General features: G+C 40.2%; 2 protein-coding genes across 8 annotated transcripts; both read right to left on the minus strand.

Annotated features, from left to right (window-relative positions):
* Positions 1 to 3,688: 3,688 nt before the first annotated feature.
* Positions 3,689 to 12,699, minus strand: LOC105047715 (uncharacterized). Of its 7 annotated transcripts, none has more exons than XM_073258856.1 (11): positions 12,389 to 12,567; positions 12,197 to 12,258; positions 9,288 to 9,443; positions 8,869 to 8,979; positions 8,519 to 8,723; positions 8,316 to 8,374; positions 6,305 to 6,357; positions 5,972 to 6,200; positions 5,109 to 5,217; positions 4,692 to 4,957; positions 3,689 to 4,063 (listed from the first exon to the last, which is right to left on the minus strand). In XM_073258856.1, the coding sequence occupies exons 3-10, from the start codon at positions 9,408 to 9,410 to the stop codon at positions 4,695 to 4,697; spliced, it is 1,152 nt and encodes a 383-aa protein (XP_073114957.1). In that variant the 5' UTR covers positions 9,411 to 9,443; positions 12,197 to 12,258; positions 12,389 to 12,567; the 3' UTR covers positions 3,689 to 4,063; positions 4,692 to 4,694. The 7 variants fall into 7 exon arrangements, with proteins under 7 accessions (XP_073114957.1, XP_019706621.2, XP_073114958.1 ...); XM_019851062.3 differs by lacking the exon at positions 3,689 to 4,063 and adding an exon at positions 11,832 to 11,975 and having other exon boundaries at positions 4,541 to 4,957; positions 12,389 to 12,699; XM_073258857.1 differs by lacking the exon at positions 3,689 to 4,063 and adding an exon at positions 4,541 to 4,609 and having other exon boundaries at positions 9,300 to 9,443; positions 12,389 to 12,600.
* A 1,526-nt stretch (positions 12,700 to 14,225) lies between these two features.
* Positions 14,226 to 16,316, minus strand: LOC105047803 (putative pentatricopeptide repeat-containing protein At5g40405). The gene is given in 5 exon segments (XM_010926886.2): positions 14,226 to 14,809; positions 14,812 to 14,964; positions 14,967 to 15,134; positions 15,137 to 15,199; positions 15,202 to 16,316. Coding segments are annotated over 5 exon segments (1,839 nt in total). The 5' UTR covers positions 16,151 to 16,316; the 3' UTR covers positions 14,226 to 14,303.
* Positions 16,317 to 20,225: the final 3,909 nt, after the last annotated feature.

A 20,225-nucleotide genomic window follows, 5' to 3' on the forward strand; every position in this document is an offset into this window, starting at 1 on the left:
AATTCAACTTGACAAACTCGGAAGGAGGAGCTCTCAAGAAATGAAAATAACCCTCCAAGTCACTGTAGGAGCAGCATGGGAGTCAAGGGGCAAACCAGCAACATTGAAATGGTTATACTCTACAGCTAAGCAAATGGCTCTCTACAGCACCTAGTGCATAGACACCACCTCACCTTCGAAGATCAAGCTATTCCTAAAAAGTCAATATGGTAGGTGATATAAGCCATCCCCACCTCACCCCAAGTTAGAGGTCATTTTCTTAGCCATACTCTAATAATCGCGCTCAAGAAGGATTCTAGCCAAGGGCATTACTCACCTCTCAAGGATGGCTGCCATCCTTCTTTAAATCAGCCTCGCCCTCAAACGATGTAAAATAGCATACTCTGTCGACTCGTCCTTCAACCCGCAGGCCGGATGAAAATTGGAAGCTCTATGCCCTTCTCCCTAAAAAATGTATGCATCGGAAGCTGATCCCATACAAGCTTCTAGAGAAAGAGCCTCATTCTGGGATAGGCGACCGCTCTCCAAATTCAAGCAACCTTGATCCTTTTGTTTATCATCGGCCTGCACATCTCAGACAGTCCCTTATGGGAACCTTAGGACAACATGAGCGCCCCACACCCTCAAATTATGGCTGTTATGAACTGAAATTGGAGTGGCAAGAATCCAATCAGCAAACAGACCACTAAAAAATCGAATGATATTTGAGCTCTCCAGCCCCTACCATCGGTAGTGAGCAAGTCACAGAGCTTTAGATGGTCATCACCTCACTGTTGACATAAGTCGACTAGCGAGAAAGAGGCAGACTAGAAATCTAGGCATCCTAACTCATATCCACCAAAGTCCTATCCCTAATTAACTATCTAACCTGGCCTGTACTGTTGGCCCGTGAGCACAAATCTCCTTTCTGATGGAGCAACCACGGATAACTTGGGTTTAAGATCCTTGACTTCATATCTCATATCGTGTCCTCATCCTGCTCCATAGACAATCAGACTAGATAAGGAATCTGTACTATACTTGACGTTCATGGTCTCCCTCTTGACCAAAAAAATGAATCCCAATGCCCCATCCCTCACAGGTTGACAAACCGCCTACCCAGATAGCAGATGGATCCTACAACTATCATACCCTAAGCTCCACAAGAAGTTTCGAAACTGCTGCTCCAACCATTTGAGATAAAAACTCGATACAATCGTGTTTGCCATGAGGTACACCGATATAGAGCTCAACACCAATCTCATAAGAATCGTTCTGCCCATCAAGCAGAGGACATCAATTGCCAACCCTTGAGACGATCCTAGATCTACTGCTCCATGGTCTATAGCCGGCAGCCAGCCCCCTGAAAATGCTGCCACATGTTGAAAACTAGATAGATTAAGATCTCATTCTATCTTTGGATCTCCAACTTTTTCCGGATTGCCCACGGCTCGCGGTCAATCCAACCACCCCCACTACGTACAGGACACCACCAACCCGCCATCACACAGCGAGCCCATACAACCAAGAAGACAAGCACCTCTACTGCAAGGATTTGGACCAACTTAGGGGTTTCCCGTAAACACCTGTGATCCAACCCAGTCTGTGATCCTATCATTATTTTGCTGATCCAATCCATGAATTCAATGATATGTTCAGGCTATTCATTAATGTAAACCCCATTGGATTTGGATTGATTCATGACTTTCAAGCATTTTAAAGTAATGCGAACCCAGTTCGGATGCCTGCTGGCACGGAGATGACGCGTCCAACGAGTTAATCTCATACGGGGAGGAAGGGCTTTGAAGCGAGTTTTTACTATAATAGATTCCAATAGGAAGGAGGTTTACATATATACCGGAATTATGAATTCATTCCGTAGGAGATGAAATTTTCTTAAAATAAACCCGCTAACGTTTACGCTCTTGCCGGACGCACGTTATACGGGATTTTTTTCAAATATTTTTTTTAATATTTTCTTTCAAAAATACTCTCAAATGAAACTTATTTCCGGATTTACCTTTTGGATACCACCTAAGTTAAAATCATGGGTTGAACCCATGATTTTGAGTCTAGATGGCCAAAATCACAGATTGAACCTACAAGTTTTAGATTTGTGATGTAGTCATATTCAAATTATGAAACAGTGGATTGAATCCATGATTTTACTGAGATTTTTTTCTCTTTTTTTTTTTCGAACGCTCCGGTGCCCCACCTTCGAGAGATTATTGCATGCACTAAGCATATGCATGGTGAAAACCTATGCACGGTGGAGAGCGCACAATCGAAAATTGGTGAAATAGAAGGGGTCACGTGGCATGTTATGCACCATCGGATTTGTGCGGTCCAATTGCACCTTGCGCATGCAATATGGAGGATTCTCTCGGCTCCACGCAAGCAACCCCACACCCCTCTCCCTCCCCACCTCGACGTAGGACCCCACCCCCTCCCGATGAGCTTCTCCGCACTACCCCTGCCCGCATCTCGGCCCCCGCCCCCCTTCCTCCCCCCACTCTCCGACGAATGCATCTTGATTCTCCGGGAGCTCCTCCGCACTCCTCGAAGCCCACATTGTGACACCCCCCCCACCACCCCTCCGTCCGGATCGACCACCCCGAGCTCCTCAGTGCTCCCCGACGCTCATATCCCGACCCCCCTCCTCCCCCACTACTCGGCGAGCTCCTCTTCCCAGATGCCATGCTCCCATTCCCTCCGTGCCTCCCTCCTCCCACTCTCCGACGAGCTCCTCCACTCCAGTGCTCGCACCGTAGTCTCCCACGACTTTTCCTGCGACTGCGCGCACCCCCAGTCCCCCACCCCGACACTTGCACCCCCCCCACCCCGCCCTTCGTGCCCCTTCCCCACAAACGCTGTGCTCACATCCCTCCAACGCCCCCCCCCCCCAACGAGCTCCTCCACCCTCGTTCCCTGCCAACCCCTCCACCCGACACGCCCGTGAATCCGCCCCACCCCTCATCTGGGCTTCCCTACGCCCACCGACACTATCCACGGCTCCTTCGTGCCTCCACCCACTACCCATAGCTCCTCCACACCATCCCCACTATCCATCCACCCTCGATCCCCCTTCACCCCCGAGCCACAATGCCCGCTACCCATGGCTTCTCCACCCCCACCAGTCTGCCCGCAGCTCGTCCGCCCTCTCCCTCCCCACCCTACATGCCGTCCATCCTTGAGATGCCAAAAAAAAAAAAAAAACCAATTGAATCGGGCATTGACCGCCATCTAAAAAAGGCCACAATTAGAACCATAGCTTCTAGCTACGATTTCAAAAAAATCATGTCCTCAAATCATGGCTTCGTAAAATCACGACTTTAAGCTACGATCTCACATTTGACAATTTTGGGTAAATGACGAGCGGGTGTACAATGTGTGGATGAAACCGTCACTTCAAATCACAATTTCACCGTAAAACGATAATCTCATAAATAAATTGAGGATGAGGATATTTTTAAAAATATATAATAAAAAATAATATTTAAAAAAAATCCCGTTATACACAGGTGACTTACGCTGACATCCAAACAGGGCTAGCAAGTAATGCAAGTTCACCACCACCGGATGTTAAAGAAGAGGAAATGGGAAATGAAAATTTCCAATAAGTTATCGTTCTAAATACTATCATAGGGTGACTTATTTGGCCGAGGTGGAGTACTAACCAACTATAACAAAAAACGAACCATATGAAAGGTTATTTGGAACATCCTGTGAAACTTTAGGATTGCAAAGTAAATAACCGTTCAAAAGCTTCTCCCTTTCACCATCAGCCATGAAATGCTTTTGGTTTTTCTCTTCACCTGGTGCAGGACAAAATATAGATACAGCAGCTCCACATCTCACAAAACACTAAACGAGAATTTATTTTCGTTCCTGGAATTTATATCCAGCTACTGTAGATTTAAGGTTTGACCGGCATAAACCAGCCTACCTGCCTCAGGTTGCTCTCATTTTTCACTCGTAGCATTCAGGAAGCTGACAGGAGGCTACTGCAGCTACAGAACAATGCTTTGGTTAACAGATACAAATCAGATGACTGGTTGGAAAAAATGCTTCAGCAGTTGCCAACCTGTCACATGAAAAAATTCAAGTTCAATTCTTTTGTATGCTGTTTATCCACCAACAGCAGATTTAATCAGCGCGAGGGAAAACTATGTATTTATCATTCTGTTCTAACATATGGTCACAGGTAACTGAAGTACATGCAAGTGCATTAATTTCATTTGCATTCCACTGAAACCCCAGTGAATGCCTACAACAGCATCCAGCTACCTTGCCATTAGGTACGGCAACCATATGATCCCACTGACCATAGGCCGGATTGGCTGAAATATGAATGGAAGCAGCAGACAAGGAAGCCTCCATATTTCATTGTTAAGTATGAGCCTGTTGCAGGTTCAGCAAGGAATACTCAATGAGAATGTCCCTTAAAAGTAAGGAATTTCAGAATGTAAATGATACAAAAAACACCAATTATTTTAATTTCCAAGAATTATCAAATCGATCAATCTTCAGCAGGGAAAGAAAAGCAGTACCACAGAGAACAGAAATAAAAACACACAGGTAGCTTCTTTTGCTTCGACTGTGTACTTTACTTTGTCTGACTTGGAATAGCCTGTTGCATTATTTCTTATAAGAGAGAAGATAATATCTCGTATGTAAATAAAAATTTGTGCTACCAGTAAATACATCCTCACATTTCATTCAAATGGAACCGGAACACCTTGCTTCTTGTTCACAATTGCCATTGCCAAATATCGATTACCCATACCAATAGGTGTCTGCTCGTTAGGGCCCTCCCAAAATGGAGCTTCACCATCTCCAACCAGTTGCCAATAGCCTGTCTTCAGAGACTCTGCTTGTTCCTCAGTGGAGTTTTGTAACAAGGCTTCTACTCGGAAGTTGATACCAAGATAACCTAAGAACTGCGATTGAGTAATTGGACCATGAACCGATATATGTTCTGTAAAAGGTCATATCGTTAGAACTGGAATGACCACTCATAAAGAACTACAGATACGCAGATGCAAAATAGACCAGTTTTTTCTTTAGTAAGTGATTAATGAAACTTTTTACAAATCAGTAGAGGTAACTAGATATTGTCAAACAAGTACCTGAAACTTCTTTGGCAGAATGTCTAATAGAAGCAAAATCGACATATGCACTCAGATCAGCCGAACCAGGATTGTCTAGTATGTTCACAAATTTATGCTTCTGAATAGCCTACAGATATGACATCTAGATGTATTAAACTTGTGAAAAATAAAAAAATCTGTGAAACATATGGCTGCATGAGGTCAATGTGAAACAGATGATTCTCTCCAGATGTGAAAACTAATCACATAAGCAAAATACAAGAAAGGAGTTGGGGGAAAAAGAAAAGGTAAAAGGAATAAAATATGAATATCAATCTGATAATCCCAAAAGATGCTAAAAAATGTTTGATTACCAAAATTTCATCCAAGAATAAGTTGAGCTTTTAAAATGACACCCTATCTAGTGGCACACGTCATATAGATTGAGAAGTATGAAGGATTGGGCCGCTGCTAGGAGATGCCAAACTGTGACCGGGTCCTTAAGAAGCAGAAGTGATAATAACAGTAAAGAACTGTCCGATAAACATAAAGACAGTGAACAAATTTCTTCAATCCATTCCGGGTAAGCTTACAGAAACCTCATTATCAGGTAGAAACTAGAAAGAAAAACATTGCCAAGTACATAGTACTCTAGTTGAGATAAAAGTCCCATGAAAACTGACTCAATAAATCAACATGACCTCCTTTTTGTCTTTTTCATCTTCTTCTTCTTCTTCTTTGGTGGGGGGTGTGGGGGGCGCTAAACTAGTTAAAGACAAGCCTATATTCTGCTGAAAAACTAGACTCATTGATATCAGCTGCAGGCCAAGTATTACTAAGAATGAACAGGAATACAACGAAAAGATGCAGATGTTGTCAACATCATCAAAGAAAGTCCTGACCTGTAAACTGTCTGAAATAATTCCATTTTTCCCATAATCAATAATGAGAGCCCCACCACCATCTGAACTAATTCTCTTTGCAATTTGATGAGTCAGCTCCATTGCTTTGGGACACACTTCAATATGGTCAAGCTTGGCTACCTCCTCAGCAGAAGCCCACTGACAACGCTTTCTCAGATATAATAGAGTTGCAGGAGTGGGCATTGGAGATAAAACAAAGCGAAAATTGCTAAATAAAAGAAAAGGTAAGATTATATTACCAGCTGCAATCCAAGTCATAATGAATAACATGAAAATTAAGTACACTGACAAAATAGATTGTTGAACACTTACAGAGAATCTTCGGACACATCTACCATTTTTTCACACCAACCACGTGAAGATTTCTGCAGTCAAAGTATAAAAAACCCCAAATGAAAAGGCCTCACCAGAACAGCACAAAGTCTTCATTGAAATAGAATTGTAAACGATTATTGCACCGATATTGATCTTAAAATTTACTGCTATTAATCGTAAATATAAATATATGCCTTGTTGTATAGGATAACTCTTATAGGATCCCTAGAGCAAGAAAATGAGTTAATAAAACTATAAAAAAACAGCATATCGATACCAAAACTTCACAAAATAGGACTAAAATAAAGAAGGTGGTAGTTAATGCATCACTCATGCTTATAAACAAAAATTGCCGACCATTATGGACTGCCACCATGAAGACCTTGCAACTAAGATGGTGAACAAAATAGCCATGCACATGCACACAATGCAATGATTTTCTAAAAAAATAAAAAAAAAAGGGCTTATCAGACAATTGCAAGCACTATTATTTGCATGGATTGTCCTCTTATCCACAACTAGAACTGGCATGTGCAGATGCACATGATGCTTCAAAGTGTTGATAAGGTATGTTTGTACGACTGATTTCTGATGAAGATACACTTGCAAGACTTACATATATGAGTATTCTTTGTTATATGCAAACACAGTGCGTGACATTCTCTAAGCTAGCTTTTCAGAGAGAATCAGATAAAATGCATCTCAAGGAAAATATCAGTATGATTATCAGCTCCAATATCATTTACAAAAATTAAAGTGCAATTAGCAGTTCCAAATATTATAAAGTTGAAGTATAGTGGAGACAGTATTGACAGATAAAAATGGGAAAAGACCTTCACTAGTAATACAAGGGATAACCTAAAGTGTAAGAAGACTGAAAAAATTAAAAAAATGAATAGGATGCAGTTCTCATAGAAAAGTTTTATAAGCATACCTTATTTTCAACAATAAGTACATCAAGTATCACTGATTATAAATACTGCTAATGGGTCATATAACTCATGACATGCTATAAATTCACATACTGATCTGGCCTGCTTTATGCATTCTGCACCAATGTGAGGCACAAATGCAGTTTCTAGGGGCTTGTACATCATATATCAATTGAAGGATATGTGGGAATACCAGGACAGAATCATGATCAAGCTTTCAATGCCATCCCTTGTCATGCAAGTCTACATTATCAATAAACACAAGTTTTTGAAACCTACCAATCAAGACATATCATAATAGTCAAAAAAAGAAATAGGCAAACATTTATTCTCAAATCCCTTTTCCCACATTTTCCTAGAGGATCGCCTAGGCATAAATCTACTGATTCTATCTGCTGCTAAAATACCAATTCTTCCAAAATTCTCTACCATATAACACAGCAGATTAGCAAAGAAGGAGATAATATTTTTTTTTGTATCATTTCTACTGAAAAATGTACAAGTTCATCAATTTGGTCTAGCCTAGCTTCTGTTTTGCCTGTGGTATGCCCAACAAGGAAGGTCATACAGCAGCTTAAAAAACCTGGTAGGCCTGGATATTGAAAAATCAAGGGACAAAACAGAGATTCTCATGCCTTCATGATAGAACATACAGGTGCAGCCAAATTTTCTAAATTCTTCTGGTTTCTGTGGACCTAAAACCAAATGTAGACTACTCTTGAGGCAATATGATTTTCCGCATAGTTTCCCCATCATGAAAACTATACATATTTAGAAACTGACATAAAGAATAAAGGAGTGATTAACAAATTATCATGTGGAGACATTTATATTCAAGGGCATTAGTTTAAAAAGCTCCGGGCATTTTTCTAGACCTGCTAAAGCGGAAATTTTCATCAGTTGCAACTAGGAAGTCTCCCAACAGTCTGACGAATTATTCATACATTCATGGAAGATAAGTTTTACAATCATCTTCATTCATATATCTGAAGACAGGCTACTAAATAAAATATTGATTCTATTTTCAAGGGAACAAAGTAGCGAAACTAATAGGTAACAAAAACCCCCTGACAAACCTGAAACTGATGGATTGGCAGAGCATCATAGAATTCATGCGCAATGATAATGGTTGGTGCTGTAGGGGGAAAAAAATCAAAACTAATCATTAGAAAGAACACATTAATGTTTAAATTTTCTGCAATATAAGAACTACAAAACAACAGGATGGAAAAAAGAAGATTTGAACTTGCTAACTCCGAAGTTCAAAAGGACTTCATACTTCCTAATGGAACCTGTTCCAGAGTGGAATGCCAAGAAACAGGAGATCCAGATAACATGCTAATTGTCCTTTTAGTACTACCATCTTCATTCACAGCTTCATCCACACATTTTAAAGCACTGTATTGAAGCTTCTGCAAGGTAGGACTGCACTCTACCATGTGAATGTGAAGAGTCTTTTTAAAATTCACAAATTTAGAAGAGCCCTACAAGAAAGATTGGTTTATCTTTATAACTTAATGGATGCAAATGAAACAGTTAGAAAATTAAATAAAGCTCATTCACTTGAAGTTTCAACAGTAAAACTGAACTAGAATTTCAACAAGGAGAGAACAAAAGAATATGCCTTACACGGAGAAGATCAGCCATAAGCGTCCCACGTCCTGGGCCAAGTTCAATTAAATTCACTTCTTCAGGCTGTCCCATCTGCTCCCAAAGGCACATAGTCCACACACCGATCATCTGAAATAATAGCATTGGATTAAATTAGATTACTTTCTGGTATGCATCAAAAAATTAATATTGTTCTTTTCTGCAACTCTAACAAAGATTACAAAAGTTGATGAAAAAACTGATGTCATGGATCCATACATATTCAACAACGGGACTAAATTAAGCCAAAAATATAGATCTAGAATAACTCCCTACTAAGTAGAAAACATCCACTCGTTATGCTCAACTTCTGTGAACTTAGGCCTTTGTAACTATGAAACAAGCCCCCATTATTACATTCATAGGGTATAATGGGCAGTAAAGGAACAAACACTGACCAATGAAATTACCTCTCCAAACATCTGGCTCACTTCAGGGGACGTAATAAAATCACCTCCAGCTCCAAATACATCTTGATTGATGTAGAAACCTGAATGAGGATTTGTCAAAACTTCTTCCATGTATTCAGCGACTGAAATAGGACCTCCACGGAACTATTAAACAAGCAGTTAAAAAAAAACCATTAGAGATGCTATACTGGAAAACATATCAGAAAAAGAATCTCAGCATAATTGGAAGATGGAATCATGGAACCATTGCCAAATGCAAAGAAATTCTAACAGACTTGAATCAAATTATTCTTAAGTGTGAGAGGAACTCTAGAGCTTTTTTTTTTTTGGGGGGGGGGGGGCAGGGGGAGGGAGGGGGATTTTCTTTTTTAAAAAAAAAAAGAGGATGAAATACAAGTATGTTTTCCTTTTCTTTTTCTTTTCTAAGCACAACACATCATCAATCCATGGAAATTAATGTGTATAAGTCCCTTACCGACAACCACAGTTGATGAACATTTATGTTTGATGAAATTTATGCAGACTAGAGTCTCATCAGTTGGATCTTCGGTTTATAGATAGTTCAAAATTACTAGATACATTCTTTAATGCATGTATAGCAGAAAAATAGTATAATTTAAATAATCTCTTAGGCAACTTGAATCAAATTATGAAAACCTGGACAAAATTCACTCTACTTTGAGTTTCTTTAGTAGCGTAGGTGGCCAAAATGCTTTGGCCATGATAATGTAGTCCCAGTAGAAACTAAATAATTCCCAGTTAATTACTATAATACTTCAATAAAAAAGCTTCTGATGATCTGTTGCATCGGTATTGACTATCAACCGATAGCAGCTCTAGGATCATCAGCAGTTTTATAGTTAGTGCACCAAGCACTTCATAGCCTTCAAAACCATATGACCTCTTGGGGATTTTCTTAACCCTCTAACTCGAAGTCGCTTGTGTTAACAAGAAGAAAAAGGAATGTCTACAGGCACTTGAGACACACACACACACACAAAAAAAAAAAAAAAAAAAAAACACCTTGTGACCCCAAAAGGTACTGGTAACAGGCAATGACAAGTGGCAAAATAAGTCAACCTAGGACATGTTAACCTCTACTCATGATGACACACCATACATGCATCACACACAGTTAAACAAATTTTTGAATGTGAACAAAGAAAGGAAATGAAGCTAAAAGGAACTTTAAAAAAGAACACCCAAAAGTTGCTATTATGAGCTATGAGTGGCTTCTGACCCTCAAGTTCTCCATGAGATACAATCTTTAGCCCCTTCTCGCACATAGATTTCAGCCCATAATGCCACCCCTGTCCTAAAAGGTTGGCCACTCTTGCAAGGAACAGAGTATGATAGATCAAGCTTATATTTCTAGGCAAATTTCTAACTCATCCAAGCTTAAATCTTAAACTGCATAACCAAGCCGTGGTCAACAAGAGCTGAAGTGAAAGTTCCAAAAGTGACAAGAAAGATTCATATCATAGGTGAGCCCCTTGAAAGAATAAATACTACATGCAATGATCTCAGTTTCTGATTGACTCTGAACAGTCATGGAAATCAAAAAGGAAACATTTCTAACCATTATACTATAAGGTGCACCAGTATGGCCCTAGAATCAAACAAAGTATCAAATGGACGAGGATCTTGACCTTGATTTGAAAGCAGTTAGAGCACATTTTTTTATTAATGTGACAATTTATGTAACAGACAAAAACCTTGTAAGGGTGGCTCAGTGCATGAGGCTCTTGCCACTGGGGGTCCCCTTACCCCCACATGTGGAGAGGCTGTTTCTATATCTAAAATCTGTGACACCCAGGTCATAATGAAACAACTTTGCCATTGCGCACAGGCTCACCCTCTAAAGAATTTTTGATGCCCAATAAATCAAAAAATTCTTTCCTCCAAAACTTCTTCCAATATGATGGAAAGTTGGAAATACCAAACCCACTCAAGAGTTGTTGACTAGAGATCCTACCTATTCATCATATTTGATACAATTATCCATACAAATTTAACTAAACATGCAAAATCCAGAAATTCTAGTAAAGGTTATCAAAATCATTTACCACATGCCTTTTCAAGGTTGGGCTCCTAGTAACAGCCATCTAGGTAGGACTTCAGTAAGTGGGCATCCGACAGCCTAATACTGCCATATGTGTAGGTTGCATTCACTAAGATCCTGCGCTTATAAATTAGTTACTCTCAACGGATATCTCTAACAGTTTAAAGTCGTTGCTGTTCTGTAATTTTACTGAAACTGTAACAAGGTATATATTACAAATATATGTCTAGTAGTTTATGACAATTCACAATCTACATGTTCATTGAAGTTATAACAAGTTATCAACCATAATCTTTTAATATTAATAATAACTTTAAAATAAAAAAAGTAGCTATACAGCAGAAAGATCTGGGGCTAAAAATGATGAATAAGAACTTCAAGGAAAAAGAAAACCAAAATATTTGAAATTAGAGAAGTTGTCTGGTATTATCTGCTTCTTGCCGGTCCACCAACAGCAAGTAACAGCTTACCTCAAACTCCACATCCCTCGACTTACACCTTCTTTCTTTCTTTTGCTCCTTTTCCTCTCTGTCCTTCTTTCTTGACTGCCTAAAAACCGCCTCACCGTGCCTGTGACCTCTTCTTTCCAGTGCCCTAGCTATCACTAACAAAATCTATTCATCACAGGAACGTCGTGCTTTATTTGTTGTCAATATCCCATATCTTACATACCAAAAATTTATATACGTGCACACAACGAAAAAACTTCCCATAGCGAAAGGTTAAGCAGAGGAAACACAAAGAAATGGTTTAGAGAAAAAACCAACCTTTATAATCTGACAGTTAAAATAGCAAGAGAAAACAAAGAACGATTTAACGATCAATCGATTCAAACCTTAATGATACTCTTGAGATGCTTAACAAGCTCGGAGTCTGAAGAAGGATTGTGGGAGTGCTCTTCAAATCCGCAAGTCACAAGAAACAATAAACGAGAAATAAAATAAGATATTCCTCTCATAAAATTCTAGGAAAAAAAATCAAGGGAAGAAAACGACATTTGGGTCAACGAGCGTTTTCCAAGTGATACCTGGTGAATTGTGCAAGCCGGAGCGGTCGATTGAGACGGACACCGTTGGGCGGGAGGAATCTCGGAGATTCTCATGGGATTCTTCTTCTTGAGACGGAGAAGGGTTTAGGGTTTGAGGAGTGGTATGAGAAGACAAGGACCTAAGCGATCGAGTCGAGGGAGCGAACGGGAGAGGAAGGGTTTGGAGGAGGCCATTGGAGAGGAGAGGGGAGCTCGAGAGAGCGATCTCCGAAGCATCGAGGGAGGGAGTGTGCTCGCGCGCGTCTGAGAGAGGTCGAGTGCGCCCTGGTGTTTTATATAACAAAATCTTAGAATCTTGCCCGTGGTATTCACGCAAGGGACTTAACTGCCTAATTGCCTATTAAACCAATAACAATGCGGCAAACCCGACACTAAACACCGTCGACCATAAATATTGCGGATGACTTCTGGAAGGGTATGGAGGTTTGCCTGTTTCCGGTTGCAGGAAATTGAACAGATGTAGACATTTCATGTGCCAACGCCATTTCAATTTATTGGTTGTAAGTACTCCGGATAAATGCCCCTCCCATCTTGAATAACTAGTATCTTGAATAAGATTATGGTAGTATCAGTTTTACTTAAAATTAAAAGCGAATAAAAGAAGAAAGAACAATATTGACTCTCATCATTGTCATTACTATCTTTTTTTTTCAAGATTATATTTTTGATCTATGACAAGTTGACAACATTATAATGATGGACCTATTAATTTTGTTATAAGCGGTTTCTACTAAATTTTGTTACAAATTCCTTACATTTTTTAGAATTTAATTATCTTATAATTGATGATTTGTGCCTGAACTAAAATATAAAATTCATAATGATTTTGTCATGTTATAAATTGCACATGTTTTCATAAATGAAAATATTTATACATGTAATATAAATATAAAATTCATAATGATTTTTGTCATGTTATAAACTGCACATGTTTTCATAAATGAAAATATTTATAATGTAAAAATAATATTACGTACAAATTATTATCCAGTTATCCTTGGGTTAATGATTTGCCACATCCAAACTACAGTGCAGACATGTAGATTGATTCCATAAAACAAGCTCCAAAATCCCGTATTTCAAAGTCTCGTTTTGAAACCTGATTTCATGTATCACTCTCAGCTTGGACTTCATAGATGGAATCAAATAAAACCTGGTTATACAATACAAGATCATGTGACATACGGTTATTGAAGAGATATGGTTAGCCCATGATCCGAAACTAAGCTGTATGGATTATTGAAGAGATATGGTTAGCCCATGATTCGAAACTAGGCTATAAATTATAATCAAAATTTGCTTTTGCAAAGCATAGTTTTTGTTGAGAGCTAAAGGAAAAAAAAAAAAAACCAAGCTGGCAATATTTAACACACTTTATGGCAGAGCAACCAATATTTGTCACACTTTATAGCACCTTTTCTCCTTTTTTTTCTAATTTTTATTGGCAACAACTGTTGTTTTAAGCCCTCAAAAGAGGACACCTATTTTGATTGTAATGGAAATCTCATGTTGCTTGTATAGATAACTTTGAATTAGCAATCCATATCAACTTTTTATTCCCTCTTTTTGAGCATTTATGCTCTCGTCTTTCTTTTCTTTACTGTATCACCATAAGAACTCATATCAGATATGTTCAGAGGCCAGAACAAGGCATTTTACTAAAAAACACAGCAAAACTCACTTCGGGGGTCTAAAAATGTTATAATTCAATAGAACTTTATTAAATACTGCAAATAAGTAACTCTTTCAACAAAATTCTTTACAAGTTAACACACGCCTCTCTCTTCTGTGTGAAATAAATTAACAAAACGTCAGCAAATGTAATATTTGTTATGCACTCATGAACTCAAAAGAAATGAAAGAACTTGAGAATATAACATATCAGTTAGACTCATCACCAATAATCCATACAAGAACAAGCCCCATCTTTAAAGTGATGAAACCTATTCCTGTCCCTCACAACAATCTCCCTCTCAAAGACCTTTGATATAAACTTTGTGGCATCATGGCAATCCAAACATACCCTCAAGTTCTTCACAATCCTAATGGTCACACCTTCCCCCAGTGCAATCAACCCAAAAGCAATAGCCAACTTCTCACTATGCCAACAAAGAGCATCTTCTTTCTCCTCTTCCTCAATGTCAAACAACACCTCATTAGTCCTAGCCACATATCCCGCCAATCTCAACCTCCTTGACATCTCCTCTAACATCAGCTCAATCTCCTTATACCTTGGATGTGATCTATCCCCCACAAAGAACTCATGGACCTTGCCGCCAACCTCTATAACACTGCAACCTGGCTCCTTGCTTACCCCCTCGGCCTTCATTGACTCCCTAATGCTACTGACCCCCTTCCAATTCCTTGAGTCGGCATAGATGTTTGACAAAAGCACATAGCACCATCATTCTTTGATTCTAACTCCAAGATCTTCCTTGTTGCAAACTCACCCAATTCGATATTCTTATGAATCCTACAAGCATTGAGAAGAGCTCCCCAAGCTCCGACATGGGGCTCGATGGGCATGGCATTGATGAAATTGACCGCATCATCCAGCGCCCAGCTCGACCATACAAGTCAACAATGCACCCATAGTGTTCGTACCATGGTTCGATACCATGTTCATCCCTCATCGAATCAAAATGCTCACGGCCCTTATCTACCAACCCAGCCACACTGCATCCACGAAGCACCGAAATGAAGGTGACCCCATTGGGCTGCACATGTCTTGTTTCATTAGCTCGAAGAGCTCCAGACATTCCTTGCCTGCGCCATTCATCGCCAAACCACAATTGCACTGCTCCAAGTGTAAACATTCTTCTCCCCCATACTCCAAAACACCTCCATGGCTCTTCTCATGTCGCCGCACTTGGAATACATGTCTATCAATGCTGTGCCAAGCATCACCGCGATTCGAATCTTGTTCTTCTGTATGTAACCGTGCACCCACTTCCCTTGAGCCAATGCACCCAAATGGGCGCATGCAGTCAGCACCGACACCATTGTTGCTTCACCAACCCTCACGCCCTCCGTCTGCATCAAAGAAAACAACTCCAACGCCTCCTTCGACCGGCCCACCTGCGAGTACCCGGCGATCATCGCATTCCAAGCGACGTGGTCCCGCTGGGGCATCCCGTCGAACAGCTCGCGGGCGAGGTCGACCTCACCGGAGCCTGCCAAGGCGCCGACCATGGCGGTCTGGGCAACGACGTCGGGACAGTGGAGCTCGGAATAGACGCGGCGAGCAGCGTCGGGAAGGGCGAATTCGGCGTACATGTGGATGAGGCCGCTCTGGACGTGGGGATCAGCGGCGAGGCCGCGCTTGAGGGCGGAGCCGTGGACAGCGGTGCCGGCAGCGGCGCAGGCGGCCTGAGCGGAGGCGCGGACGAGGAAGGTGAAGGTGTAGTGATCTGGGGAGAGGGCGGAGGAGTGGAGGATTTGGTGGTAGAAGAGGAAGGCGCGGTGGGGGGTGGGGGCCTTGGAGTGCGCCCGGATGAGGGAGTTGAGGGCGAACAGGGAAGGGGGGTGGGGAGAGTGGGCGAGGAGGTGGTGTGAGTAGGGGAGGAAGTGGGGGAGGGAGAGGGCCAAGGTGGCGACGAACTTGGCGAAGAAGGGAGGGTCGTTGAGATGGCCATTAACGAGGAGTTGGGCGTGGATTTGGTGAACCTGGGGGAGGGTGGTGGTGGAGTCCAGAAGGGATAGTGGGCTATGTCTCGGTATCAAGTTTCTCAGGGAGGTCATATCGCTGCAGCGAATGAGGTTGGAAGAGGCTCACCTATTTGGTCGGGAAAGATACGTGGGTCAACCGTCCGAAAATTCTAACGCAACATCTCGATGCAAATTGAAAATTTAAAAATTGAAAAAAAAAAAAAAAAAGAAAAAAAAAAGGGAAGAACCCAAAAACTCATAGCGTAAAATTTAATCAGATTCTGAAATTCCACCCTTGCACCGGCCAAGAACGAGCCTCCATGATAGTCGAGGATATATGCTGCAACCAACAACATAGCCCATAATGCATGCTTTTCAGAAGGCGAATCCAACAGGAGATGGATTGGCAAATATAAACATTTGTATTACAGTTGTACGGTTTGAAGACTGCTTTTTAAGGATAAAGTCTGAAGATAGCTATTTCTAACTTGCCCTCTAATTTTGTTCACAATTGATGCTACTTCTAAATTTTTTTTAATAAATTTTTTAGACCTTTTGTTGTATTGTTACGCAATCTCAATATTCTCATTTTGACAACATTCATCTCATACATATATTATTTTCTAATTATCCAATATTCTGTTGCATGAACCATAGTCAGCTATATGGCTGCCTAACAAAATATTTCGTTCAATTTAACAAGATCCTGGCCCCAAGCCCCGATAAAGGGAAAGGGTCGCAATAGGTTGATAGCTAGTATAAAGTTACAGTCATATTCTACGAGCGTGAATCCTAAGAAACTCAGTATGCATTTAAATAATTACATATTAATCTACTTTACTACGAAGGACATCTATGAGATCATCACATTATTAATTCTCAGTGTTCATATTACAACTTCCTACCTGAAGAGAGATTCTTTTTGCCAATAACCGCAACTAAGATATGTACATTTGATTATTACAGATATATTATAAGCAAACTGTCATGTTTATGCCAACTTCTTGGGTCATTTTGCGATCCTTCTATTACATTTTCAAGTTGCAGAAAGACCTTGTTGATTAATGGACATGTGCCTTTTGGGTTTTTTTCCCAAACATCACAAATAGCGATGTGGCCCAGGGCACTCAACATTATATTGAACATTCGCTGCATTTGTGGCAGATGGAGGACAGCAGAAGAGCTGAACCGACAGCCTCAGCCGAGTCTTGTGGGTAGAGGTTTTCAGACTTGACTCAGGCTCAAACCACTCGGTCGAGCTTGTTCTTCAGCCAGCTGAACAAGCCAATTCTCGAGTTGATTTGGCCCTTCTACTTATTTTTGCACACCAGGGGCTCTGCAGGCTGGGCTTATTTATAAGCGGAGTCAGAACATGTTGGCTAATTTCCTTGTGGAATGAACTTATCATCAATCAAGCCCGTCCCAAGTTGTTCATGGATAGGTCAATTTGCCCTTAGCATGGGTTTCTAGGTCCGGGTGTGAGTTGAGCTATATCTGAAAATAAATTCTAGATGTAACAGTTGGATTTATTTTGGTTATCTTGTTAGCTACGTGGTGCGTTTTTAGTGGTTTTGCTTAAAAGGCTTTTACGAGACGATACAAGCTTTTCCCTCTTTCAACTACTTCTTACTCATCCAATAAAACTACCATTCTTATGAACGGTAAACATTTGAGTTGGACCTCTTCTAAACTTGTTTGCAGCTAGTATCTCGTTCAGACTCATGAAAGTATGACTTGGTGGGCCAGGTTCATTCTTAGAACTTAAAGCTAGAACGAGTAGTGGCTGCAAAGATAGTATATTGAAGAGTTTTTTTTTTGATCCAATGGGAGGTGAAACCATCCAAGATTTTATTCAGAAAATAGAGGTTACCAGCAGGATTAAGAAGACTGGTTGACCTAGGTCAACCAATAAGAAAAAGAAGGCGTTCTGGGAGAAGAATTGGTAGTGTTTGCAAGATAGGAGAAACCTTGGATCTGAATTTAGACAAGTTTTTGAATAATTTTTTGGATGCTTAGCTTAGACTTATCCTCTGTAACAGCCATCCAGCTCTGTATTGTGGGGTAGATTCTCTGAAGAAGGGCAGCTGCTGATAGTGCTTCGAATTGAAAGAGCCTTCTGTTCCGTTCTTTCCAAATCAGCCAGCAGGTGGTAGAAGCGATAACATCCCAGGCTTTCTTAGAGATTCTTGAAGGCTGGTGTTCACGCCAGCCATCCCAAAGTTCTCCAACCGAATAAGGCATGGATGGTATCTATAGCTTGCTACTGATTTTCTGCCAAATAAAAGAACTATATGAGCCGGTAATAAATGTATGGGATGTAGCTTCATGGTCAGAGCAGCACATTGGGCAGTCGTGATTGAGATGGACATTCCGCCGCATTAAATTTTTTGTTGTTAAAATTGTGTTGTGGAACAGCAACCAATTGAAAACCTTCATTTTCTCGGGGATGGGGGTTCTCCAAATTTTCCGCACCACTGATGACCAAATGCCACCATTGCCTAGAAAAAGGTAGCATTCTCTTACCATGAATTGGCCATTTACACTCCATTTCCATTTTGCTCTATCCGGATGGCTTGAGAGTTTTATATTGTCTATACGGCGCCTAAAGTCATGGAAAGCTTCTTCCGAATATGCAATTGCTTCATCCCTGAAAATATTGTTGATATCCAGAGAATTTTTAAAATCTTGTACAAACAAATTTGGAAGTCAGGTGAGGTAGAATAGCACCGGATAGATGTGTTTGAGGGGCCTGTCTTCAGACCATTCATCGTGCCAAAACGAAACTTGTTTCCCATCTCGGAGCTCGAACAGAATACTCTGGTGGAAGAAGCTACTCCCTTTCGCAATATTTTTTCAGACCGGTGAAGCAAATTTTAGAAGCCTTTCATCCTCCTGGCTCAGGATGTCATTTTAGTAATATAGATTTTGTATTAAAATCCCCCATCCTTTATTCTGTTCCTTATAGAATCTCCTAGACAGAAGTCTATTGCTGAAATACTGAAGAGTTGGTAAACTTTTAGCTTTTTTACAGTTTACAGTACTTGGCAATCACTACCATTTATAAGTTTTGTGCTCTTCCAAACTAATTTAATCCTACAAGTTATCAATTCCTACTTTGAAAGGTGTGAGTACCGTTTCTGTAAGCGTGCCACACCTGTGGCTTGCGTATGGTTGTTCTGTGCAGTGGAGACGATGTGTTGGCCAATTGCAGTGCCGTGTTCTGTGCATGACTCCCAACTTCACAGGCCAATCATTGTTTTGCCACTCAGCCAGTTGATTCACAGGCCAACTTCACTCCTGAAGGTTGAGGATTATACAAATGGTTTTTGTTGGAATGTCTATGTGTGGTTCTATCACAATTGTGTTTCACCAGCAAATCCTACCTTGGATTGAACATAACCTTTTCTTATCATTACACGTTACTCTCCAAATATCATCATGACAATTGGAATTGATTATTCTTTTCAAGCTCAGCCCCTGCAATTCACAGCCTACCTGTCTGCTTCGGAGTGTCTTACCATGTAGCAGCTGGTCTTGTTTCATGATATCTGACAGTTGATATATATTTGTAATATTTTTTTTATTTACTTATTATGTTGAATATTATATATTATGGCACTTGAAAAACTTGGGTATTATTCTTGTAGTATGTTAAATGAACTTTACTATTTTTGGAGTTTACGTATATTTAATATTTTTTTTTTAAAAAAAAAAGGTAGGTGAGCTTTTCCAATACCCACTGATACAACCATGAAATAATCCAATTGTCCCCGAATTATTGCTTATATTCATCTGAATAAGTTGGAACAAGTTGGTAAAAACAATATGGTCTCTGTCGGTGCATGCCTGTCAGAGAAATATTTACACTGGTTTAAAGGACAGGTCTGTGAACCTTATTTGCTTTCCTCGTTCATCAGTAAGACATGAGTTGGCTAATACAAGTTTCATATGGATCCATAGTAAATTAGTAATTCTTTTCCAAGTCTTTTTATGTTCCATTATAGTAAGTTTATCAAATTTATCATCTAGTTTCTGCAGATGCGTCTTTAAGATAATACCTTAGTATCTGTATTCCTTTTTTGAAAGTAATTATATTTCTATTCCCCAGTCACTATATTGTTTTGTTTCACTGCATAGGACCAAAGCCTCTTATTCGTTTCTCCATTGC

This window comes from Elaeis guineensis, chromosome 6 (genome assembly GCF_000442705.2).
Source record: "Elaeis guineensis isolate ETL-2024a chromosome 6, EG11, whole genome shotgun sequence".
Lineage (NCBI taxonomy): Eukaryota > Viridiplantae > Streptophyta > Magnoliopsida > Arecales > Arecaceae > Elaeis > Elaeis guineensis.